Source organism: Brachionichthys hirsutus, chromosome 22, assembly GCF_040956055.1.
Source record: "Brachionichthys hirsutus isolate HB-005 chromosome 22, CSIRO-AGI_Bhir_v1, whole genome shotgun sequence".
Classification (NCBI taxonomy): domain Eukaryota; kingdom Metazoa; phylum Chordata; class Actinopteri; order Lophiiformes; family Brachionichthyidae; genus Brachionichthys; species Brachionichthys hirsutus.
Genome location: NC_090918.1, coordinates 3386566 through 3414070, shown reverse-complemented (window position 1 = coordinate 3414070; position 27505 = coordinate 3386566). Strand labels below are relative to the sequence as shown.

The following is a 27505-nucleotide window of genomic DNA, read 5'->3' as shown; positions in this document are numbered from 1 at the left end:
GAAGTTAAGTAGCACAAATAGCAAAGAGGCGCTCGCCTCTTCTCCTGCTTTCCTTTTTGTGTGCTCGAGTCCCACTGAACTTCTTCTCCCTTAGGTCTGACTGAGTTTCCACTGGAATTATCTCCACTCCGTGGTCTTAGCAGGTGAACCTGGTATTCTGAATCACTACCTTGTTTTTGTGTAGCAGCAAAGATGTAATGATAAATATACACAAAATAACTGTCAGGGGGGGAGCATCACCAATAACCAACAGAGGACAGCTATTTAGAACTGTAGCAGACATAATAGCAAAGGGACTGCACTTCTAGAGCACTTCTAGAGCACCTCTCTACACCTTCACGGTGCCTCACATCAAATAAAGCAGAACAAAACTTACTCCTGAGCCCACGTTGGCGTCTTCTGTGGGACGCTCAGTCTTCAGATCAAATCAGGGCAGCAGCAGTTTGTTATAATAAACTATCATAACAATAATCAGAGTTGTTTTTTGTTCATTCATTGATGACTGCAGCCTTAAATATGAACAGATTGATAGAAGCTTCAATAACCCCGCACCCTCTCGTCAACCCTCCGCGAGCTCTTGGACTGTTGGACACTAAGGTGCCTTATGATGGAAAGAACTGCGTGCATCTTTTGTTCAGGCGGAACGCGTGAAGGGAGGCAGCGGCTGCCCGCCACGCGCTCAAAGGGAACGCCACGGCAGCACCCGGGAGAGAAAAGTGTGCCGAGCTGAGAATCATTATATAAGAAAGGGAGGAACAGATGGAAACGGAAAAGCGATGATTAGAACTGAGAAAAAGAGCTCGGTGCTGTGGCTGGAGAGCAAGAGTGAGAAAAAAGAGGAGGGAGGAGGGGGGGCGCTGGAGGAGGACAAGAGTATATGAAAGCTAGTTATTGGCAAAGTAAAACGATGTCTGCGAATAAATTACCCAGATTCCTCTGGGATTACTAATGTAATTATTTGAACGAGGGTTAGAATGTTAGAATGTGCAGAGGAGTGGAAGCAAACGGAGGCGAAGCGGGAAGGCTTGAGCTGCTGGGAATTCACTCTGGGCTCCGGGATCAATACCTTTGATTTGAACAAAAGGGAAGAACCAGAACGAGAAGCTCCGTCGCCACCTCTCTTTTCTTTTTCTCTTGAGTAAGAATGAAAGGAGAGAATAAAGGACAGGAATAAGGAAGCATGATGCCCTGGTCACATTAAGGTTTTATTCAAGCAGCGAATAATCTCAGAGCCGGCGGAATCCCAGCGGCTTGAAGACAGAAAGATACTTTGTATCTTTAGACGTGTGTCCAGGAATGACACGGTTTAAAAATAAATGCAATAGTCAGCAGCAACAATGACAAAACACATTCCCATATGAACACTTTCATTCCAAAATACTATACATCCATTAAAAAAAAATAAAAAACAGACCTGAACCTTATAACCTTCTGTTATTGTCGTAAGGTACAGCCAATAAAAATAAAAATGTTCAAACAACATTTGATTTTGGAACAAAATTCTTCATATGCAGATTGTCTGAGTAGCAGAAATCCTTAACTCTGTTAAGCATGCCTCAATAAATAAATCAAGAAGTGCAGCAGGAAAAAAAAAAGCAATAGAAAACACGGCTACTGAAGCAAAGCATCAAAGGAAGGTGGTTCTCCGCTCCCTTTCTTCATCCCTCGGAACATTTAGCTGAATTGACATAAATTATATCTGTGGCTTAGCTCAAACTGAAACAGGTAACTATTAGTCGTGATAATATCGTGATATTTGCTGCGTCAGCAAAGAAGCAGAGCATCGTCTTCGGATCCAGTCGGAGCCATTCATTCGTTTTTGTTTGCTTCTAATGAACGACGAAGGCGTTGAGCAGAGATAATTTACACCTGACAGAAGAAAAAGAAAATACCTTCCAATTTCTGTGTTAAAAATATGCACCAATGATAAAGCTGGCGAAATGCAATGTTTACTCGGAGCTGTTAACTGTCGTCAATTAGGGTTCTTGGTTTGTTTAATGATGAAATCTTTTATTGTGCTGTTGTTGTTCTATTTGCTCATCACAGATGGGTAATTGGAAAGGCAGTGCTGCCGCAGCTGCATAATTCAATGTATTTTTACTCTGAATTAAATACCTACACTTCTATCAAAGTAATAATCATCATGGTGCAAGTAATATCGCTTTAGTTTGGGAAACTGCTGCAGCATCGGTCAGTGTTATGTTTTTTTTTTTTTTTATTAGGCCACATTCAAACAAACATTTTGCTCCTCCAGTTATTCTTTTTTTTTCTTTTTGCATCCATTGTGTGTTTCAGCTGCAGCATTTTGAGCCACCAGGGACCATCAGCAACAACAAAACGCATCTGCCCTGCTACGGTAATGTTCAGAAATGCAACCTGGTGTCGCGTGTCAGTGGCCGATTACGTAAAACGACGATCAGAACGCCTGTTCAGCAGGATTATTACTCATTTACAACGTGCTGTCTGCGTCGCTATAGAAAATAAAAATCACACTCATGTCTTTTAGTCAATGAAAGAGGTAACGTTCACAAACCAAGCTATGGTGTGTTCCCAGTTAAATCTGCACTAACATGACCAAATAATGCAGACACAGAACGTGAATGTTTACATTCCCCACCATTATCCAAAGACGGCCGACTTCAGCTGTCTTTTTTTTTAATCTCCAATGCCCATTTGGAATCTTTGAGACATCAGCTGGCACGCCCGTCTACCGATGAGACAAGAATTAGCTGCAGCCTCAGGGAACGTTCATACGTAATCCCAGGGAGCAGCGGGATTAAAGCGTGACACGCTATCCTTGCAAAACACAGACAAAGTGCTAAAGGACATTTAAAGTTAAGAATCGCCAAACAGGGCTGAGCAGAACGTCCCACAGCAAGCGTTACGCTACGAGGAAATAAAGGAAAGAGAACAAGAGATTTCAAAGCATAGCAAGAAATTTGAAATCTTCAAGGAAACTTTTTTTCATTACACTGACAGAGAACATTTACAGAGACCATTTACAGTACATTTAAATACAGATTAATTCCTCCCGAAAAAAGTTTTAAATGCTCCACCTCCCCCTCTGAGACCATGACGGCTGCTCGGAAAGCGTTAGCTCGGCTGTCTGGGATCAGCGTTAGCAGGTAGCGCATGTAGCACTGGTATAAAACAAGTCCAAAGAGCGCGACCTGGAAGAAACTCAGAAGTAAACAGGGAGGGCAAAACAACAGGACAGAATAAAATCGCAGCGTCAACATTTTGGTTTGGTTTCACTGCTCGAATTTAGACTTTAAATGAAGTAAAAAAAAAAGGTCAACAGGGACGTCTGGTGTCTCCTGACTCCGCAAGAGCTCCGTCAGATTGTCGGTGCAGTAAAAGAAGACAGGATAATGTCCATTTAGCATCTCTCTGCTCATCCGTTACTCTGATTTTACACTCGGCTGCAATGAAGAAATGACGGCACACGACATATGATTAACATCACAAGGGGACGTCCGTCCCACGGTCCGTCCCGTCCATCGTGAGGCGTGCGCCTGCGTTATATTTACAGTCATCCGTCCGCCTCGTCCACAGAGTTCATCTTCTGGCTCCTTTCTCCTGATGGCCAGCTTCCTCTAGTCATGTGCTCCTGGGGTTTGGAAGGTCGATGACGATTGGTGCGTTCATGGGCAGGAAGTTGACGGTGCAGGCTGAGGCGTTGACGAAGGTGGTGGTGCCATCCGTCATCATCCCGTAACCTGTGGTGCAGAGAGAGGTGAGCGCCTGCACACTGTCAGCACACACACACACACACACACACACAAAACAAGATGCAAAATCGTGTGTGCAAACCACAAATGGGACCATATTCAAATGAGAGACATTCTCAGCCGACTAATGTCCAAAAGCATCCTCTTCATTACCTTCATAACTTCACCTTCGCTAATCTTTGTCACTTCCTGGTCCACAACAGGTGCCTCTACTCCCCTTTGTTCTCTCTCATCTTCCTCATTCATTAATTCCTCTAAATGCTTCTTCCATCTTCCTACACACTACTGGCCTCTGTCAACACCTTCATCTCTACTCTTCATCACTCTAACATGCTGAACATCCTTCCCATCTCTGTCTCTCTGTCTGTCCAACCTGGCATACAGGTCATCAGATGCCCTCTGTTTGACCTTTGCCTTGCGTCTCATCTCCCTGTACTACTGTTTACTCTCTTCTGTCCTCTCAATGTCCCACTTCTTCTTAGCCAACCTCTTTTCCTGTATACACTTCTACACTTCCTAGTTCCACCACCAGGTCTCCTTATCTCCTTTCCTTCCAGAGGACACACCCAGTCCTCTCCTACCTGTCTCCCTGATCACCTTAGCTGTTTCGTTCCAGTCTTCTGGAAGCCTCTCTTGCCCACCCAGAGCCTGTCTCACCTCTTCACCTCTCACCTCGCCTCTGAAAGCCACACAACACTCTTCGTTCTTCAGCCTCCACCACTTTGACCTCTGCTCTGCCTCTAGCTTTTCCCATCCCAACATTCCAAGTACCTCATCTCAGTCCTAAACTATTCCATCCCTTCTTCTCTCGCTGCTGATGAACCTGTCTTCCTCCTCTTATTCGTCTCCGTCTTCGACCCACAGTAATCCAGTCTCCAGCAGCCTCTTGTGGGTTAACAACGGTGCTGGTGACGTTCTTATTTGCAATGATTTGCATGTTCAATTTTGGCACATTTTTACACCGGATGCCGTTCCTGACGCAACTCTCTGCATTTATCCGGGCTTGGGACCGGCACAGGGGAGAAACTGGCAATGCTAAGTTAACTCCTGCTAACCGCACTACCCGTACTACCATGAGGCTGCATTAATAAAAAAATGAATACATTAATTAATCAAATCAGAAGATGATAAAAACTAAATATCTGCGCTTGGTAACCATTTTCAGCTATGTGTGACACTGACACCACTACAGTTGAATCTCCGCTCAAAATGGCACTTTGGACCGACGTCTCTTCCAGATGGCACGTGCAACAGTGCTACCAGTTGGTTGAGCATAAGTGTTCTCAAGCATCACTATTTAACTTTGCACCATCAGTGACTTTTTAAGTGGAAGTGCCACTTTCACCATCCCTTGGAACAGAATGCTGTGTTTCTGCGTTGGTCCTTTCAGATTTGGAATACGTGAATACAAAACACTGGATTGATATTTCCTCTCTACATTTTCCACATTAATGAAAATAACTGCTTCAAGTTCATCTTTCCTGATATAAAAATCTAAGCGAATTCCTGATCGGGTTCACCCTGATAACCACAAGAATGATGCAGGAGAGATGCAGCAGAGATGCAGGAGAGATGCAGCAGATATGCAGCAGAGATGCAGGAGAGATGGAGAGACACAGCAGAGATGCAGGAGAGACGCAGCAGAGATGCAGCAGAGATGCAGGAGAGATGCAGGAGAGATGCAGCAGAGATGCAGGAGAGATGCAGCAGAGATGCAGCAGAGATGCAGCAGAGATGCAGGAGAGATGCAGGAGAGATGGAGAGACACAGCAGAGATGCAGGAGAGACGCAGCAGAGATGCAGCAGAGATGCAGGAGAGATGCAGGAGAGATGCAGCAGAGATGCAGGAGAGATGGAGAGACGCAGCAGAGATGCAGGAGAGATGCAGGAGAGATGCAGCAGAGATGCAGGAGAGATGGAGAGACACAGCAGAGATGCAGCAGAGATGCAGCAGAGATGCAGGAGAGATGGAGAGACGCAGCAGAGATGCAGGAGAGATGCAGGAGAGATGGAAAGACACAGCAGAGATGCAGGAGAGATGGAGAGACGCAGCAGAGATGCAGGAGAGATGCAGGAGAGATGCAGCAGAGATGCAGGAGAGATGGAGAGACGCAGCAGAGATGCAGGAGAGATGGAGAGACGCAGCAGAGATGCAGGAGAGATGCAGCAGAGATGCAGGAGAGATGGAGAGACGCAGCAGAGATGCAGGAGAGATGCAGCAGAGATGCAGCAGAGACGCAGGAGAGATGGAGAGACGCAGCAGAGATGCAGGAGAGATGCAGCAGAGATGCAGCAGAGATGCAGGAGAGATGGAGAGACGCAGCAGAGATGCAGGAGAGATGCAGCAGAGATGCAGGAGAGATGGAGAGACGCAGCAGAGATGCAGGAGAGATGCAGCAGAGATGCAGGAGAGATGGAGAGACGCAGCAGAGATACAGGAGAGACGCAGCAGAGATGCAGGAGAGATGCAGCAAAGATGCAGCAGAGATGCAGGAGAGATGGAGAGACACAGCAGAGATGCAGCAGAGATGCAGCAGAGATGCAGCAGAGACGCAGGAGAGATGGAGAGACACAGCAGAGATGCAGCAGAGATGCAGCAGAGATGCAGCAGAGACGCAGGAGAGATGGAGAGACACAGCAGAGATGCAGCAAAGATGCAGCAGAGATGCAGGAGAGATGGAGAGACACAGCAGAGATGCAGCAGAGATGCAGCAGAGATGCAGCAGAGATGCAGGAGAGATGCAGCAGAGATGCAGCAGAGACGCAGGAGAGATGGAGAGACGCAGCAGAGATGCAGGAGAGATGGAGAGACGCAGCAGAGATGCAGGAGAGATGCAGCAGAGATGCAGCAGAGATGCAGGATAGACGCAGGAGAGATGCAGCAGAGATGCAGCAGAGATGCAGGAGAGATGCAGGAGAGATGGAGAGACGCAGCAGAGATGCAGGAGAGATGCAGCAGAGATGCAGGATAGACGCAGCAGAGATGCAGGAGAGATGCAGCAGAGATGCAGCAGAGATGCAGCAGAGATGCAGCAGAGATGCAGCAGAGACGTAGGAGAGATGCAGCAGAGATGCAGGAGAGATGCAGCAGAGATGCAGGAGAGATGCAGCAGAGATGCAGCGGAGATGCAGCGGAGATGACCTCTGTGCCCTCTCTGGCCTAAAAGGAGACCTGATGGGGATGCGTCTGTTCAGTCATACGAAAATATAAAATCTATACCATAATCACTTTTTCCAGGAATAGTACGGTAACGGTTTCTCTTTTTCTCTGAGGTTATGCTGCATAGTTACAGTGCGTAAACTGTAATTTAATAAAAAATGACTGTCATGGTATAATTGCTATAAGCTGTGACTACGGCGACCAATATTCCTAATAATGAGGTAAATAAGCCTGAAAGATGAAACATACATTTCTATATTTATTTATATATTTTTTCTAAATTGGAAATCTTTTTGACATGCAAAATGCAGATGTACGCGTCTGATCAGGATTTTCAGGAGAAAATAATCACATTCAAGACGTAGAAGTCTCGAAACCATGAAAGTCTGTCAACGAGCGCGTGCTTTGAACTTTGTTGACTGTCTGTTGTACACAAAGGATTGCTTCACACGCACCTTCATGAATGTGTCCGAACACGTGCAGCTTTGGTTGGACTCTCCTCTGGACTGTGTTCAGCAGCTCCATACACCCGACACGCTGCATCTTCTTGGGGACCCAGTCTAGGAAACCTGTACAGGAGAGTCAGTGAAAAAAAAGGTATCTCCTGGTGTTGCCCTCCGAAGGCTCACTCAAAGTGCGCTTAAAGACAGTTAATCATATTACATGTCTCTTCTTAGGCTCCTTTCTTAAATGTTTACGTCAGATTTGTCTGCTAATTAAAAAAAACGACTGGGGAACAGAACAATTACCAGTTTAATCCTTCCTGCACAAACTGGCAGCAATAAAGTAATGATCCACATTTTGATAATGTATCTAATGGCAACCGTGTGATGTTTGACAGTGTTGGGTTTATTTTCTGTATTCCCATTACTGCGTTTCCACGAAGCTTAGGAATTTCATCTGTCTTCACAAAGCAATAAATCACGTTTTAGAATGAAGCTGTCCTTTTAAGACTCCTCGTCTAATGGAAAAACGGCACATCACAAAAAAAAAAAAAAAAACCCTCGCAGGAAGCAGCTATAGAAAATAAAGATCAATCACAGCCACACACAGATGTAGGCTTCTCAGTGTGTGACAAGGATGAAGCATGGCGTGTGTGAGATAAGGAGTGCTGCGGATGCTGAGTCAATAAAAGCATCAAGCCAGGAATATAAAATGATTGGGACTCCATCTTTCCTGCTGTCTGTCACACCGCCCAGACGGGGATGAAAAGAAGCAGAAGAAAAGATCAAAGTGAAGTGAACAAAAGAAAGTCGTTTCAAAAAGTATCACGTCATTTTGCTCAAAACTTAAAGATCGACAGCCGTCTGCATGTTTCCTTCCTAAAGGCGAGTTGGCCGTTTCAGTGACACGGACTTGCCCTATACCCTGACGTACTCCTACTGTGGAGCTGTCCGTGGTGCTGAAACGCGCCGCTTTGTTTTGGAGGGCCCCCTGAAACAACGCTTCCCCCCCACATGACAAAACAACAGCGGCGCGTTTCAGCACCTCGGACAGCTCCACAGTAGGAGTACGCCAGGGTATAGGGCAGGGGTGGGCAAACGTTTTGACTCGCGGGCCACAATGGGTTCTAAAATTTGACAGAGGGGCCGGGCCAGGCTGGAGTGTTTGTGTGAACTAATATAAATGACATGTAAAAGCCATTACATGAAAGGATTTAGCCCTTTACAGGTAGCATTACAGGGAAAAAGGTAAAATGAATGAGGTTTATAATAACATTTTATTTAATGATATTATTTGGACAAGTTCGGCGGGCCGTATTATAAAGCCTAACGGGCCATATATGGCCCCCGGGCCTTAGTTTGCCCATGTCTGCTTTAGAGGAATGGACTTCCCATTTTGAGCAGGTTGTCCACTCGGCTTTGCTAGCTTTGGAGACAGCATCTCTTGATGTTTGAACGCATGTGAAGGCATGCATGAGCTGCAGAGGTGATCAATAAGTAGGCTAATGATCGCCTCTGAATGTAAAGTGTGTTTTCAGGTGGCGCAGGCTAAGCTAACCGCCCAGTCAGACCTCTCTTTGATTCATCCACTAAATACGACGATTCCTCAGCGACATTTCTGCTGTCTTTCAGAACACAAGAAAACAGTGTGTTTGTGTGTGTGTGTGTGTGTGTGTGTGTGCACATACCCTTATGCACCTGCTATAGACCCGTGCAGGATTTCTACGCTCAGTATATTGATATGTGACTACTTGTCAGTAGGTGAAAAGCATTAGGGCCAGATTTATGGTGCTGTTGGGGCCGTTTCCAGGCGCAGATGTAAACAGATACCATATATGGTGTATTGACGGGGTGTTGGAGTGTTTTGGGGTGTTTCAGGTGTGCCTGGTGAAACCGCCCTACCTCTGAAGATCAAGCAGTCTGACTGAAAGGCGATCGTGTTCTTTTATCTCTTCCTCGTCAAAGCAGGCATCACCGTTTGAAAATCTCAAATCTCCCTTGCAGGACCAATGCAGCTCCTGGGTGTGTGTGTGCGTGTGTGTGCACTGTATGAACAAGCAGTGTGTGTATGTATAAGCTGAGTGCACATTAGCAGACTTCACGCGCCGCATGTCTCACCCAGTGGGGGGCAGTGTGTCACCAGGATATCTGTGTTGTCTGGGACCTGGTTCCACTTGTCCAGCAAAGCCTGACCCCGCGGCAGGTTGAAGCCCCAGCCATAGTACCAGGGCTGCCTGCAGACACAGTGACACACACGCATTGTGTTGTTAAAAGACTGACCGAAACACACACTCACACACACACACACACAAACACACACACACACACGCCATGCATGACACTTTGAATGCAGAATTCACGTCAGCTGTCGTGAACTCACGTTTCTGGTCCCTTTCTTGAATGCTATTGGACACATGAGCTGTCAGTAAAAACCCTTAAACCCGACGCGTCATTTTCTTCCGTCACGGAGTTTGTGTGAGAGGACAGATGTTTGGTAAGTTAGCGAACAGCGTTAAAACATGAAATTAGCCCAAGATATCTAAAGACACGTAGCTGTTCTGTTTTGTGTGGATCAATAATAATTTCTGTTAACTGTTAATCTTTACTGTTGAAAGGTCCATTCTCTCCTGATTTGACGTGGCTGTGCTGCAGCGGAACACGATGCGCGTTCAAGCACTGTAAAAAAAAACATGCAAAATTGCAATAAAACAATCCGCGAAACAGCGAAAGATGAACCGCGTTATAACGAGGGACTACTGTTATAACAAATACAAAATGCCATTTTTGTATTTTCCTATCCAGTGAATTTAACACCTGAATGCACGATTTCAACCAGTCACAAAAGCCCATTTGCCATTAGTCCAGATACAAAGCGTCGCTTTAATCCAGAGCAAAACACATTTTCGTGTTCCTCTTGTAAGAAACACAAACTATTGTGTGAAATAATCAAATATAACATAATCTTTTATGATACTATTGAGTCAGATGTACATGAGTAAACAGCGTTTCACCCCCCCCCCCCCCCACCTCTTTCTGTTCACCGCACCAACCTTCAATGTAACTATGACATTTGGGATGAAACCCTCATGGGGGGGGCTCTATCCGATGCGGAGGAATCAAACAAATCCCATTACGGGCAGACAGGGAGAGCAGGAATTTACATTAAACATCTCCTTGATGACAGTCACACTCTGGAACGCTCCGCGGCAGGAAGAGGAGGAAGGGGAAAAGGAGAGGAAGAAGAGGAGAGTCTTGATGGCCGGGGCTCATTTCCTTTTACTTTGATGGAGGACGCCTCAGACATGAGTGACAGAGAAAAAATTAACATGTCACTTATTATCTGTACTCCGATCCATCTTCCTCTCCAGCATAGCGCGCGTGCGTGTGTGTGTGTGTGTGTGTGTGTGCAACCACAGACGACAGCGTCTGTTGCTGCTGCCTTTTCCCTTTGTTTTTTTTTTAAATGGCTGAGTTCAGTCGCTTGAAACGGCAACTTTATCGGCGCGGCTGCTGCCGAACACGTCTGTGCTGAGCGGAACATTAGACGAGGAGATTTTATAGTCATTTTCTGTGTGTGTGTGTGTGTGCGTGTTTCAGAAAGACGTGCATGGAAACGTGGAAGACAGATGAGGACACGAGAAAGGCCTGACGATAGGAACCTGTCCACCGTCCAGCACGGAAAATCAGGGCCCGTTTCAGCCGGTGATTAAAATTCCATCACCATGCCAACATCAATGACTAAACATTTATGATGAATAATCTGGCGGACACAATTTCAATAATTCACACAGCAAATATTAAAACACTTCTACTGGCCTGAGCATTTTAATAGAGCCTGCGGAATGTAATATTCATGTCCGGCTCAACGCGAGCATCTCAATTAAAATGAAACGAGTGGTGATTCTGTCAGTGTGAACAGAGGGATGAAGAGAGGGCAGGAGTAAAGTGCCCCCCCCCGCAATGAGAGTGATGCATGAGCAGAGAGAAAGATTCACGAGGATGAAGGGAACAAGTGATGAGACGCTTCAATCGGTGGATAAAGCAGCTCCACTTCAATATTGGAGCGCTGCATGTTTTATTAAATTATTCACAGCCAAATCAGTGTTTAGGTTCTTCCTGCAGGGGGGGGGGGGGGGTCGCTTTCAGTTCACTATGAACACCGTCTCTGTGAAGATGCTGACTGAGCATGCATGCTGCTGCTGCACAACAACAACAACAGCAGCATCAACTGTGCATTAAAATGTCCAGACTTCAGAATGGGACGTTTACGTCTGAGCGAAGTCCAACTCAGGAAGTTCTCAAATGGACCATCGACACATTTCCATGATGGCTCCGGCTCTCATTGCCTGGGCACGATTTGCATCAAGCTCTTCTTCTCCTGAGACGGTTTGCTATGAGCGGATTGTCCCGCCTCGCTGTAGCTGGCCGTCGCAGCGTGACCGGCGGGGCGTGGCCTCCAGTGTAAGACACGCCTCTCCGGTGTGTCTCAGCAGCCGTTTAAGACAGAAACATCTGCACATCACTGCAAAAGAAACATTACGGCCTTTCAAAGGCAAGCTTGTGACGCGGATAGTCATTCACGACACGGCAAAAATCCCGTCCATTCCACCTCTGTGTGAATGCTGGCTTAAATGGGTGAATGCTGGCTTGAATGGGTGAATGCATGCTTGAATGGGTGAATGCATGCTTGAATGGTGAATGCTGGCTTGAATGGGTGAATGCTGGCTTTAACGGGTGAATGCTGGCTTTAATGGGTGAATGCTGGCTTGAATGGTGAATGCTGGCTTGAATGGTGAATGCTGGCTTGAATGGGTGAATGTTGGCTTTAACGGGTGAATGCTGGCTTTAATGGGTGAATGTTGGCTTGAATGGTGAATGCTGGCTTGAATGGTGAATGCTGGCTTGAATGGGTGAACGCGTGCTTGAATGGGTGAACGCTGGCTTGAATGGGTGAATGCATGCTTGAATGGGTGAATGCATGCTTGAATGGTGAATGCATGCTTGAATGGGTGAATGCTGGCTTGAATGGGTGAATGCTGGCTTGAATGGGTGAATGCATGCTTGTGTTGCAAAGCAATTTGAGTGGTCAGTCACAACAGAAAGGCGGTACGTTAATAAGGCCAGTTCATTTAGAGAAATTACTGTTAGAGGAAAGTTGGAATATTTCCAAAAATTTCCTTTGGAAAACATTTGGCTCTCTTTGTAGTTAATGGGAAAAAAACATTTAAAGCTGTTGCTATGTCCTCGTCATAGCATCCACTGAGACAATGCGTCCACAGCGACTGTGGGTGTCTGCAGCTGCTAAAAACAGACTCTCTCTGGTGAGGAAATTACCCTAGCGACCCCCCCCCCCCCCCTTGTGCGAGATCCACTCCTGCATCTGTCCGGCAAATCAGGGACCAACTGAATGTAATTCCACGGATAATATCCCTCCCCCTTATCAGGTAAGGTTAGGTTAGGTTAGGTATTTATTTATTTCAGGCAATGACAAAAGCAAACAAAACAACCCGTGCCACATCGCACTAGCCATGTTTAAACAATAAATAATAAGTAATAAGTAACATGTCAATTCAGCCTGAAAGGGAGTGGGAAGAAGAAAACTTATTTAATCCCACCCCTATTTGTCATAATATATAAACATAACAAGTTCCTCTATTTCAAACTCCAAATTATATAAACAACAACTATATGCGCTGTATGGTTTTGAAAAATACAACAAAATATCGGATGAAGGTAAGGGATTAGAATGGCACCAATGATTTGTGTTAAGTGGTGGGGAAGAGAATCAGGCGAACGTTCTGTTGATGCGCTGCGTCCGGATACGTTGGGTTTTAAAACGGAAAAAAACAGATGTTTGTGTTCGAGCACCTAAAGGCGCAGCTTCAGGCAGCACACAGGGAGAGAAACAATGTTCAAGCCATTAATGTAACACACACACACCTACACACACACACCTACACACACACACCTACACACACACACGCACGCACACGCACACACCTACACACACACACCTACACACACACACGCACGCACACGCACGCTCACACTTCGTTTAGAACAAGTGGATAAGTAATATCCATCCATTTTTTGCTGCTTTTCCACTTTGTGGTTCACGGGACTTCCCTTTCCCAGCTCGCTGTGGCCGAGAGTGGGAGTACACCCCGAATGCGTCGCCAGCGTAACGCGGGGCCACACAAGAGACAAACAACTACTCACGCACACACCGTGGACAATTTAAGGAAATCGATTTACCTAATTTGCATGTTTTTGGAAGTGGGAGGAAGCCGGGGAAAACCCACGCAGACACGGGGAGAATACAAATCTTCCAGGTGTGTAGGAAAATGCAGCTGTGTTGCTGAACTACAAACATGTCCGAGCGGATAATGACTGAATCTTCATCCTTTGATGAAGCGCTCCTTTCATCTAGAAAGCATTCTCACTCTCGCTGCTGACGTTTTGGGGCCCCCGTCTATCACGTTGTGGGTCCTCGCATGGCGTGCGTGTCTGACTGAGTTCTGCCATGAATCATTGAACGCTTCTGCTGAGTGCTGCAAGACACAGACGCCTTCCTCGCCCTTCTTTCACTCTTTCTTGTTCTTCTTAATATCAAATCCTCAATTTCCCCTTTCCTCCTTTTTCTTCCATCTCTGTCTCTTCTCGACATATTACTCCATCTATCGCCTCCTCGCTCACTTTTCATTTCTCCTTGTTAGCGGGGCAACGACCTGCTGGCAGCGCAGCGGCTCGCTGTCGGGGCGGCTGCAGTCTCATCCAGCCTGGACTGAGCTCATGAAGAAGCGATGCTGAGGTTCAAACCATAGGTCAGACCAAAATGTCTGAGCTATTTGCAAGTTCCAAAGCAGTTTTTTTTCTTCAGCATCTAAAATATGTGAACATAAAATTATCTTATTTGCACCTACAGCAGCACACATCTGGAGTCATGCTGGGTGCCACCTGCCCCTGGTGCCATGCACCCAGCTTGGGGGTTACTTCCCCTAGTGCCCAGATCACTACTGGAGCCATGCACCCAGCTTGGGGGTTACTGCCCCTAGTGCCCAGATCACTACTGGAGCCATGCACCCAGCTTGGGGGTTACTGCCCCTAGTGCCCAGATCACTGCTGGAGCCATGCACCCAGCTTGGGGGTTACTGCCCCTAGTGCCCCGATCACTGCTGGAGCCATGCACCCAGCTTGGGGGTTACTGCCCCTAGTGCCCCGATCACTACTGGCACCACTGTTGCCTTCACGCCCCGCACCTTCTCCAGCTCTTCCTGATGTTGCTATCGCTACATCTGTCACCACCGCCTTCCTGTTTGGTTGCAGGGAAATGAACAAATGTCCTCCCATCACAAGCTTTTTGCTTTCCTAACCGGGGGGTTTGACATGATTTCAACGAGACGCAGGAGAATAAGAGCGAGTGAACACTCAAGCGCAAGATGAGCTGCTGAGGTGCGATGCATTAAAGAGGATGAACGTGACGAGGTCCAGCGTAACGAGGAGCCCAGGCCTCACACTGATCACTACAAGCACCGACGCAGTGGAAGAAGCCAGCCGTGATCACCTCTGCCAGATCTAATTAACTATCCACGACTTAACAACCCTAATAACTGCCTGGGGGACATGCCGGGGGGGTGGAGTTCAGCGGCCTACAGGAGAGCTCTCCTCTCTTATTTGCGGCTTAATTTCCTCTTTATGCGAGGATTCTTTAACCCCAGCTTGGAGTCCTAACTTCCTCCTCCGGCAGAGGATTATTATTATTATCCCTTCATGAGGAACCCTAGCGTCTGCTCCGAAAAGCCCCCCAACCTTTATTGAGAGGTTGTTTTATTGATTTTACAGTCCCCGCTCAAACCACCCATGTTCTCTGTCCATAATCTGTCCATTGTTGTCCTCAAATCAGTGTCCTTTGATGTTACTTCTTGCTTTTGAGACATCCCTAAGACATCAGAGCATTTCCCTCCAAACACAAGAGAGAATAGCCGTGCAGGAAGGACAGACGTGCTTTACAGGACACCAAACAGACTATTTAACAACCTGACTGGTAATTACAGCTCCATGGCTGAAGTATTGATCCCAACACAAAGCACATATTCAGCCTTACCGCTGCTATTTACAGTTCTCACCTGAAGTATTAGCTAACTATGGCTGCGTTCACACCGAAGGGCGTGATGCTCAATTCTGATTTCTTTTTGTGAAATAAATGTGTTTTGCGAGTTCGCTCTCATTTCCAATTGACCTTTCCGTCGAACACGCCTACAGGACTTTGTAGACCAATCGTGAAGCTACAAGTCATGTCTGACCGACACGTGCGCGCGTACCGTTGGAAGACGCTTCCTCAGACAACCCCAGCCACCGGCGCTTTGATTATCATGTTATAAAAAGGCAAAGAAATCCTACAAGATGGTGAAACATTGCAGGCACGCCTCTCACAAGGCAAGCCTGTGAGAGTTAGCCTTAGTCGGCCCACTCGGCACAGCAGGGAGGGGCTGAGGGAGAAGACAGAAAGTTCTTCAATTTAAATATTCACACGAAATTTAGAAGAACGACAGCAGACACAAACTAGTCAATTCCCAATTTGTTACAGACTCTGATATCTGATGGTTGGCCAGCAAACATGCGAATCAGCCCACGAGTGGGGGCCGCTCCTAACAGCGGGAGATGCTGAGGGGGGGGTGAGAGACATAGACATGGAGTGAGAGGAGGCAAGCGCGCTAGAGACAAACTTCACTGTTGTACAGCAAATAATGAATTCCACAGTCATGGGTGGAAGTTTGAGAGAGATGAAGAAAGATGGGGAGGAACGGGAGGGACAGATGAAGTGAGGAGGAGACAGAGTCTGTCCAGCCTGCCGCTCCGTCTCACTGAGTGTGGATTTGTTTCGTCCCAACACCGCCTCACTCTGTCCAGCCAAAACTGGCATCACAGAGCCCATCTGTGGGAGACAGAGTGGGGACATCAGTCCATTCACACACACACACACACACACAGAAAGACCAAGAAATCTTCATCAAAGAAACAGTGAGAGAACACACAGAAAGGCTAAGAGAGAGAGTGTGCGTGTTTGTCTGTGGTCACAAAAAGAAGCGCACGCCTTCTAGAAAGTTTAGGGCTGGAATGATGATTAGAGCTATTGACCGATTATATTTGTAACTTATCAATTAGCTGTTTGTTTTTACCAGTAAAAGCAGAGGCCAACAGATGCTGGTAGAGGAGAATCTAGAGAAGTGGAGGTCTGCTCTAGAAAAGAAATGAGGGGGGGGGGGGGGGGGGGTGTGTGTGTAAGAAACAAACAGGGGGAGACTTTTGGGGTGAGGAATACTACAGCCAGTCAAAGAGAAAGATGCGGCGCCATCAGTGAAGGAAAGAAAGAAAGAAAAAGAAACTGAAATGAGATGAGACACAGATGCCACGCGCATGAAGAGAGACGGAAGAGAGACAGACTCGGAGGGGAAAGTGGGACATAGAGGACAAACAGAGGGAAGGAATCATGCTCAGGATTAGTGACAGATGAATAGTTGAATCCCCTGTTCCGGCTCTCGTCTGCTTTTCTGACAGCCAATCCGTCGCTCGGTCTTTCTGTCTATCGCTCTGATGTCAGGAGAGCCACACCACCACCCCTCCAGGGAGAGAGGGCGTCTTGTCATACGCCCCAACTTAAGAACATCTGATCCCACAGGGAACGTGATCAATCTGTTTGTTGATTTATTTAGCGCGGAATCAAACCTTCATAAGGAATATTCAGGTTTTTATGACTGCACAATCGCACCAGACAAGACATTCTAGATGCGCCGTGCATCATTTTAAACACATTTCTCTGCACTGATAGTGCTTTTGAGCTCGAATAGAATTTTAAGTAAGACTGCAGAACACTCAGCTTCCAATGACGGATCTGTCTAAAGGCTGCTCCAAGTGCAATAGGACATAAATTGCAGGGTTTCTTAAAAATATACATGAAATATATTTGTACCTACTGATCATTTCTCAAAATTATTACGGTCATGCACCTTTCTAGGGAGTCGTAAAAGTGACGGCGACGAGATATTGAAATTAACGCCGGAATGCACAGCAGCCAAAGATACTGGCGCTTGTCGACAGAATTAGCATTTTTTAATGTCATCCATTTCTTGTAAGGTGTTAAATATAATAAAATATTATTAACCCGTTATCTACGACCGTAGCGCCGGCGCTATTGTTGGCTATGTTATGGTAATAATGCACTGGGCACGGAGAACCGCCGTGCCAGCCGTGACACGCGTGCCTTAGGTTACCGACCCGCTCTAACATAAACAAATCACAAATTCCAGCTGTGCTTGTAACGCTGATAGAGAATAATAAGTACATTAAAGTCAGCCTCATGGATGGCTTGATTCAGACTCTTAGATGAAGCCAACAAACAGAAAGATTTGCGATTGAATCGTACATCTCGGGCTTCATTGCTCATTTCCTTCTTCCACAGCCCATCTCATGCATTTTTTTTGGATGACGCTCTTCCCGTCGACCATTTCCATTTCACAGAACAATTTAAAGGCGTGAAGGAGAATGCATGTAAATGAAACCGGCGACATGACAAACGACACACGGAAAGCTCTCAGCAAGCATCACGCGACTCGCCGCCGCCCCACTCTGACAGGAGTTACTGTCAGGAAGAAGCTCGGGCCATAGGAAAGCGTTTTGTGTGGCTCCCCAGAGCAGGCAGTTCGAGTCGATTGTCTCCACCCACGCAGCGACACCCCCCCCCCCCCCCGATCTGCTGGGCACAACAACGGGAGGGAACTGGGATGTGACAAATCAGCCGGGACCCTTGCAGTCAGCTTCATGCCCGGAGATAATGAGCTCCCGCCGGAGTACGACTCTCACTGGGGGTGGGGGGGAGGCGACGTGGAAAACGTTAGCAAAGCGCTAATCGGCTGAGATGCATTGCAAAGAATGTTTCAAAAGAGCTAAAGTATTCACTTCTCAGGGAGGATCGTGTAGAAATGATGAGTAGAGCATGGAAGGATGAAGGCAGATGAGGAGAGCATGGAAGGATGAAGGCCGACGAGGAGAGCATGGAAGGATGAAGGCCGACGAGGAGAGCATGGAAGGATGAAGGCCGACGAGGAGAGCATGGAAGGATGAAGGCCGATGAGTAGAGCATGGAAGGATGAAGGCAGGTGAGTAGAGCATGGAAGGATGAAGGCAGATGAGTAGAGCATGGAAGGATGAAGGCCGATGAGAGCATGGAAGGATGAAGGCCGATGAGTAGAGCATGGAAGGATGAAGGCCGACGAGTAGAGCATGGAAGGATGAAGGCCGACGAGTAGAGCATGGAAGGATGAAGGCCGACGAGTAGAGCATGGAAGGATGAAGGCCGATGAGTAGAGCATGGAAGGTGCGCCCACTGAAGTCTCTGAAGCGGCTTAGAGCACGCTGGGTGAGGATGAGCACATGGTCTCAGCGCCATGTAAGCCCCCCCCCCCCTCCCCTGCTGCAGCAGGTGGATGATGCTGTGTGTGTGTGTGTGTGTGATTACAGGTGCCCAGACAGGTGACATCGGAGGCCAAATTTAACCCCGTAGGGAGCATAATGCTCGAGCTCGATGGGGGCCTGTGAGTGAGAGACGTTCAAGAATATTTCTGAGCGAGCTATTTTCATAAAACAGCTCGTAAAAAAGGTGGCTGTGTCACACGCAGTCATCCTGTGGGCGTAAACGGGCTGTACCAGGGACCACTTTGGTTGTGAAATATATTACCGTTAATTTAAGATGATATTTCACTGAGGCTTGACCGGCGGCGACTGACAGGAAGTCATCCTCCTGCCAAGGAGGTTATATTTTCATGTTTCTTGTTTTGTGAGGAAAAAAATAAATTAAAAAAAACCCCATAAAGGTTGGTGGGAGGATGGGTATTGGACCGGAATAGTCCCCATTAAGTCATGGCATGGACCCAGACAAGGAACTGGTCCAGGAAATGTTGTCATTGTGAAAGCAGGGAAACGGGCTCAGTTTCACTGCAGCAATTACATTACATTATACATTACTGTATACATTAAATACAGCTGCAGCCACGGATTGTTTTTTGGGGGGGATATCAGTATTGATAATAAGAATGTATAATATGCTTCCATTAAGAACGACTGTGCCTTAGACTAATGCCTTTCCCCCCCCCCGTCCCTCAGCGACCGGGTGCAGCAGATTTCTCCATAATCCAGACAGACCCAGCGCCGGTTCGCCTGCGTTCCACCGCTCAGACTCCCTGCCTCCATGAAACGTCGTTAGAAGGAGGAGGACGCCGTCTTTCTCCGTCGTGTCTTGTCTGGTCTGCAGCGTGAGATAGGATTCCCTCCTCCTCCATCACCGGTCCTTATTGCCAGCGCAGCCCTAACGAAGGGACGTTTAACTTGCATTTAGAAGCACTGGGGGGGGGGGGGGGCGCAGTTGTCCCCGTCCTGTTCTAAATAATGACCAATTACCAGGGAGTATGAGGTGGGCTTCAGCACAGCTGAAGAGACGATTCAGACAGCAGAAGAGCTGTCAGGGGTGGGCAGCTGGGGGCTGGAGTGGGGGGGGGGGGGGGGGTTAGGCCTCTAATTGGAGGCAGATTTTATTCTGATATTTCTGATGATGCCGCAGATAGAAAAACGAGGGGGGAAGAAGGGAAACGGGGACAGTGGGGAGGAATATGGTGCCCTGAGTGAGAACAGAGACAGTGGGAGGTGGGATAAGTGGGATGAGGCATGATTGAGAGGAGAAGATGAGAGGAGGAGGAGAGAGCTGTTTGTCTTGCAGGGATAAAACACCACCAAAGACTAAATCTATCCATAAAAGCTGTTGGACTTTTTTTTTTCTTTTTCTCCCACAACTTGCCCCCCTCCCTTTCCTTTCAGAATGATAGTTGCCTCGGCAACCATGGCAAATCTTCCTTTCCTCAAACAGATGTCCCATTTAGTTGGAAATTAGAATGTGTAAAAAAAACAAGAGACGCAAATTATTTCAAAGTTCTCCGGCGGAGAGTGAAAAACGAGGGGGGGCCGGGGGGGTAAGAGGAGAAGAAAAGAACAGAAAGACAATATAAAAAAAACCTTTCCTCTCTTCCTCTTCAGCATTCGAACTGTGGAGATTAGGCAAATCGTCAAGATCCAGTCGCTTGTTCACGGGAAGTGGAAAAAGGCCGGATTCGGGTGGGCGGCGAGGTGGAGTGGGCAAATCCGGGATGGGATGGGGGGCAAGTGGCAAGAACTGTGAGCCTATTGCCAGCATGGCAGAAGGGACACACGGAGGTGGGATGTACTGAGCTGCACTCCAGGGAAAGGCGTGGCCTGTACACTTTAAAAAACACACCGATCATTTTTAATGAATAGAGAAACAACAATTTGTGGTTGCTGTTTGAAGCAAAAATAATTTAGTGTTCGGACCAATTCACCAGAAATGAAAATTCACTTGTTAATATCTAGTCACTCCGCAGCATCCTGTCAAACTGCTGAATAAGTCAAACGTTCATTTAAAATGGTAAAAACAACAAACATCATTAGTTCTCGCCAGAGGCCAAAGATTCCAAAGTGATTTGAAAAGTTCATGGCACCGTTTCTGTAGCGTCTTTGCAGTAACGTTTAAGCCAAACGTCGGCGCCCGAACAGCAAAGCGTGAACGTACAGCCTGCTTTTGTTGCAGCGCGGTCCTCCGTCAAAACGTAGATTTAGTAGCGTGTTCTATTATTATTATTAGTTATTTATGATGGGATTTTTTATTTTTCATTTTGAGGTCTCCATCAACTGTTCCTTGTCTGAATTGTCATAAAACAGATTAAAACGCTTAACTCAGGACGTAGATAAGCTTTTTGACGCATTGAAAGCTTGGCGGCAACATGGAGTTCTAATAAAGTCCCGTCGGTCGGTCGGTCAGACTGAAGGGGTTCGTTGCAGGTTGAAAAAAACCAACGAACAGTTCTTCACCAAATCCATCAAAACACGTTATAAGACACGTTAGGAGACATTTTCAGCAGAACCACAGCAAGTAGCAGCAACAAAGAGACACGGTGGAATAAACTGCCCCACAGACAGAGACCAGAAACTTCCGTGCAGCCGGAGGACATGCTGGACATTGTGTGGAAGATTTCGGGTGGACTCCTGCAGCATCTGCTGGATCCTTAAAGTCGGATTAGTTCACCCGTCCTGGCGTTCGTTGAGCGCTTTGCTAACTAGTCGCGTCTTTGACTGTAGGCCGCCTGGATGTGTTTCCTCAGGTATGAATGATAGGACTAGGGAATAAGGGATGACACAGAGAACGGGAGAGCCTGAAAATACTCATTCTGGATCAGATCCAGAAGACACGTTTCATGATGGTTCATGTCGGACCCCGTTATGACTCTGATTTGTGGTGACTGAATTCAATGCAGATTTTACAAGATAGGATTGTTTGAAAAAGCCTCCATTATAAGAAAATTGGAAAATCCAAATCGCTACAGTATCTGCAATCCGGATCCGATACGGATGAAAATCGGTGGTAAGATAGATACCCCCGGCAATGTCATTGAAAATTAATCCAGAATCTAGCATCATCACCAAAATTGAATAAACTGTTCTTGGTAAGATTATCAACGTTTCCTGAAAATTATATTCAAATCCATCCAGAACGTTTTGAGTTATCTTGCTGACAGACAGACAAATATAAAACATAACCTCCCTGGCGGAGGTAAGAATTAACATTCATGCACAGACGCACAGTTGCATTAACATTCATATGCACAGCCCAGAAGTAAATAATGAATTGGCCACAAGATATAAACTAGAAATATGTATAATTCTGTAATTCCTGTCCTCACAACAAAGAACGCGAGCGAGTAACGCTGCCGTAATTTCAGCACATCAACATATCTGTCTCATTCCAACGCAAGCGGCTCGATCCGAGTTAATCGGCCTCGCTTCACGACAAGCACGTCTGTCTGTGCTGAGCTGCTCCAATGAATGAAGCTCGATTTAGAGCGAGGAATCATCGAATCCACTGGTTTTAAGAAACGCGAGAAGAAACGGAGACAGAAGCTGAGATCGCGTGCGATTCCAGCGTGGACACTGTTTGCAGCGTCCGTGGTCAAATGCCCAACATCAATGCTGACTGATGAACTTGTGAGGTAGGAGTGGTAGGAAGTGTGTGTGTGTGTGTGCATGGCGGGAACAGAGACTGAGGCGAGGAGGAACATACGGCCAGAATTAGTTTAATTCATTTTTTTCCTTCTCGACAAAGGCGCATGCCTCGGGGAGGGAAGGCATGTGTGAAATGGAAGGGGAATGCCCTGTGGCACGCCATAACACACAAGCACCCGCAAATGCTGACACACACACAGACACACACACACACACACACCGGCGCACGCTGAAGCCCCTGGAGGCCATTTAACAGGTAATTTAAAGGAAAATCCCTTCAGGGAAACGACACGGTAAATGTCCTCTCGTCTGTTCCTCTCCGCTCCATAACTGTTTATTCAGCTCCGGGCCGAGGCTGGCAGCACTTACTGGAACGGGAGAAGAGTGGGAGAAAGAGACGTAAAGGGAGGAGGAGTGAAGAAGCACGAGAGGGTGGGATGGTGTTAAAGTAGGCCAACCCCCCCCCCCCCTTTAAGTATCCGTTTATTAATGTTCAATGTTCCTAGGCTACCTTATTTGGCTCCTGTGGGAATGTAAAGGTTACGGGCATGAAGATGGGAGATGGGAGGATGAAGGGATGGAGGAGCGGAGGAGCGATGGGAGAGGACAGGGCCCAGGGGGGGGGGGGGGGGGGGGGGTCTGAGAGTCTCAGAGTGAATCGGATGTTAATTTAGTCTGGGCTCCAGCGAGAAGTCCCAGAAAAGCATCCAGTCCCAGATGAATGTCTCTGTGTCCCTTTACGTCTCAAACAGCCCGTTTGCTACGAGCATGCTACGACATTAGCAGCAGTATTCCACAACATAAAGCAGATTTCATGATTGAGTTCAGCCGCCGGCTGCAGCAGACTATAGAAACATCACCTCCAAGTTGGGAGGCGTCCATCATGGACGCCTCCCCCTTTACACCTAAACGGCCGCTGGCTGCGCTAGGACCGGCCCGATGGCTTTGTTCCAACACAGAGTAGCATTTAGTGGGATAACTGTCATGAACCCAATTGTAGTTTTTAAGGGTACCTTTGACTACGTTTCCTTTGTCACGTAACGTTACACCCCAGGGTTTCGTTTCTACGTCGCGTCTAGTATTCCAAGTTTAATTTCTTCTGCTCAGCTTGCTTCTCGGCGGGCACCAGGTTGGAATCTATTTATCACAGCCCAGGTAGATCCATTCCTCCCCGAGCACACAACTCAGAACCGGCGTGCTGCTCGGTGGACCCGGAACGCCGACGGTGGGCTGCGAGCCGCTCTTCCACCGGCACAGGCTCCGCGTGTTTCTTTGATAACTTAAGATGACAATCCTTCATCCAGTGGGGAAATATGGCATTCATTAAAATCAAATGATGGTGACTTAAAGCAGAATGTAGTCGGCTGGAAAGCGTCTCATGCGCTGCCATCTGGCCCGGAGCCAGTTGGCCATCTTTGCTATAAGAATCAAAGACTTGAAACAACTAAGTCAGAGTGTGGCGATGAAGACGATGCTAGACTGGGAGGGAAGGGGGGGGGGGTGATCTGTCTGCCCGCTTCAGCGATGAACTTCAAGACCACTGTGGGGTGACGTCGTACGGCGTTCTTCATGCTGTAGCGACAGCAGAACTTGATTAAGTTGGAGTCAAGAATAGTACCTTAATTATTATTATTACTATGGAAAACTCACTTTTCCCATGTTTCTACGCTATTATGGTGGTTTTGGGTCCTTATCAACACCCAAAGCAGCAAAATAAACCATCCAGTCAGTCCTTCGTAGTTTGCGTAGGTCTGTAATCACCTCCGGAAACACGTCTGGAAGAAATCGCACTGGTTGAGACGGGACGAATGTGCACATGCGTGCGTGCGTCCCCGTGTCTTTCGCTCACCGTCATGGTGACGAGGGAGGGGGGGGGGGGGGGGGGGGGGGGGGTTAGAGAGCCTGTTCACTGTGAGGACTCCCTGGACTCGACCCTCAACTCTTTACAGGGATTATCAGACGGTATCACACAAGTGGAGGAGCTTGATCTGCAATTAGTAAAAGTGTGTAGACGGATGGATGATTGGATGCTGGAATTGAGATTCTCTTTAAAAACCCATGTCCATGTTTGTAACCACATATCTACGACTGTGCTTTCTGCTTGTCCCGTGAGGGGTTGCCACAGCAACCCAACGTTCTCCACTTCCCCCTGTCCCTTTGCATCGTCCTCCCCAACACCAGCCACTCTCATGTCCTCCCTCACTACGTCCATGTGTCTTCTCCTGGGTCAACCTCTATCCCTGTTCCCTGGCAGTTCCATCCTCAGCATCCTTCAACCGATATAGTCCCCGTCTCTCCTCTGGACATGTCCAAACCATCAAAGTCTGGTCTCTCTGAAAACGTCTAACCTTCACTGTCCCTCTTATTGTCTCATTTCTAATCCTGTCCAACCTGGTCACTCCCAAGGAGAACCTCAGCATCTTCATCTCCTCCACTTCTAGCTCCGCCTCCTGTCTTTTCCTCGGAGCCACTGTCTCTAAGCCGTCCATCACGGCTGGCCTCACCACTGTCTTGTAGACATTTCCCTTCATTGTCACTGACTCTGAGGACAAGACAGGAGGTGTGTAACCACACAACATCCAGGTAAAAATATTCACACTGACAGATTACTTATCTAAGAACCTGCAATTGGGTTTCATCCTGAAATGAAGTGAAGCCAACGGCTTCCAGGAAGGAAGGAAATCAGCCTATAAACCTGAACTTCTTGGAAAATGGTCGGCAGTAATGCAAAGTAAACACAATTTGCAGTTAATGGTCTAAAACCACCTTTCAGAAGTTGTGTTTGTCATTCATTCACTGTTCCCTCCATCATTCAAAGTTTTCCTTCTGTGATCAGAGAGAGAACGAAGGAACAGCTCAGGAAGAAAAGAAAAGGTCAAATTACCTTCCTGCCATCAGCACCATCATTAGACTCATTATCTTTAAGGGAAGGCTTTATGCACCACTGCTGCCCCCCCCCCCACCCCCCCACACACACACACATACACACACTCTCTCCCTCCTTGCTCAAGTTAATTAAAGTTGGTAAGAGTCCCTTCTATTTCTCGTTCAGCGGCGAGGACAAGCCATCAAACGGATTGCAGGTAGTCCATTTCTGACAAATGAGGGAGATGGAGGAAGAGGAGATGGAGGAAGAGGAGACGGGGGGGGGGGCTTCTCTTCATCTCTTTAGTTTTTGATGAGCTTTCTTAATTGGGCCACTATAGGAGAAGTGAATCCTCAATAATTAAAAAAACTAATTAAGGAGTCTTTTGCATCTCTATCCTTAATTATTCCATGTGGAGCGACGCGTTTCTGCCATTTTCATTTAAAGGAGGAAAAAAGAGCTTTCGCTCCCTCGTCACAAACAGACCACGATGTCTCTCCCGTCCCCGCCGTCTGATCGTGAGCATCTCGGGGACAGCCGTCCTTCTCACATGCCCGTCTTATTTTTCAGAGACCATCACCGTAAACATTTAAAAGGATTTTAAATGCACTGCAGACCCCTTTTTGATATGATTTACTTGCACATCATTGCCCCCCCATAGGGAAACTCTGAGTCAGTGACTTCCTGAGAGGGATGGGAGGGGTAGTGGTTGAAAGTATTTACTGCATTGAGTAAATGGTGTTGGGGAGGACGATGCGAAGGACAGGGTGAAGTGGAGAAGGTTGGATTGCTGTGGCGACGCCTCACCGGACAAGCAGAAAGTACGTACCGGAAGTAGTAGATAGGATGATGAAAAGTTTTGAATAATTATCACAGACATTTCTGCATTGTCAAAAGAATCCGACCGGAAGATCTCTCGGTCCAACAACAGTTTGGATCAGATTTATTTTGTGCTATAATCAGATTAGATTAATCTGCTTTTATCCTAGTTCTACACAATCCTGTAGCTGCTGCCTTTATCGACCGATTCTGACGTCATTTACAGGACAGAACGAAAGAAAAGGTGAAGATAAACCGCGCATCTATTAACTTCTATTCTGCTCATTTCTTATTAAGTTGTATTTCATCAAAGCCAGTATTTACAAACGGAGGGACATAAAAACTACATATTTCCGTTGTCAGTCTGTTTGTTGTGGGGGGGCCAGAGAAGACACAATATACATTTCAAAATTTGGCATTTGTCACTAGATTTGGCATTTGTCACTAGATTTTAAGAAAATCAAACGTAATTAATTGATTAATATTTCACTTTTTTTTTATATTTAAATTTAAATATTAGGAAATGCTTAAATGAATATGCATCACATTTTAAAGATTGTACTTCTGCTTTGTTTTACGTGGATAATTTTAACTGGCATGAAATATTTGATTTGATTTGATTTTAAATTGAATCTCTCGGACAATCTTTACAAGTTTCTGGGAACTATTTAGGATTTCCATTCTGCTTTACATTTCAATCACGGCCCTTACTTTAAATTTTAATTCATCTGAAAAAAAATTGTTCTCAAAACAATTAGTTAAAATTGTGAAAAAGCTGGAGTTTGCATTTACTGTCAGAGAAAACAAATATTCAGAATTGAGAACCTGGAGCCGCTGTATTGTCATTTGTGACTGATGACTTGTTCATCTAAACGCTTGGTCACCATCGATTTAGAAATTATTTATGGGGGTGTCTCAGTAAACAATTAAACAGAAACAATCAAAGTCGGTAGCAGCGGAATCTGACCCTGAGTACAAATGAACTACGCAGCATCTTTAAGATGAACAATGATGTCAAGTGTTCACTGTTTATCTACTAATTATGTTATATTCAAAGAAGAATGGATCACTGTGATGAAGGCTCAAGCATGAGTTTCCTAATTGGCTGCTGATAAAAAAAAACGAGATAAGATGCACGAAGAGCGGCCGGCCCGGTTTGTACTCGAACAAGAGCCGCTCCACAATCGTCCCGGCCGTGCGGCTCATTATTAATAATGACTCAGATGTAATCTGCCAAGATTTCTCATCTTGGTTTCTGCTGCCGAGCATCTTCGTCGCTAAATTATGAGTAGAGGAGTCGCTCCGAGATATTGAGCGTCCGAGCTGTGATACCAGCTGGCGAAGCTATTTGCGTGAATAGCTCATT

The 27505-nt window shown here is 46.6% G+C and overlaps 1 protein-coding gene across 1 annotated transcript in view; it reads right to left on the bottom strand.

Annotated features, from left to right (window-relative positions):
- Positions 1-3600: 3600 nt before the first annotated feature.
- mpped1 (metallophosphoesterase domain containing 1) overlaps positions 3601-27505 on the bottom strand; it is a 40819-nt gene continuing 16914 nt past the window's right edge. Inside the window, exons 4-6 of the mRNA XM_068755319.1 lie at positions 9453-9568; positions 7347-7460; positions 3601-3719 (exon numbers count right to left, since the gene is read on the bottom strand). Coding sequence (XP_068611420.1) covers positions 3601-3719; positions 7347-7460; positions 9453-9568 — 349 coding nt within the window. The remainder of the gene's footprint in view (positions 3720-7346; positions 7461-9452; positions 9569-27505) is intronic.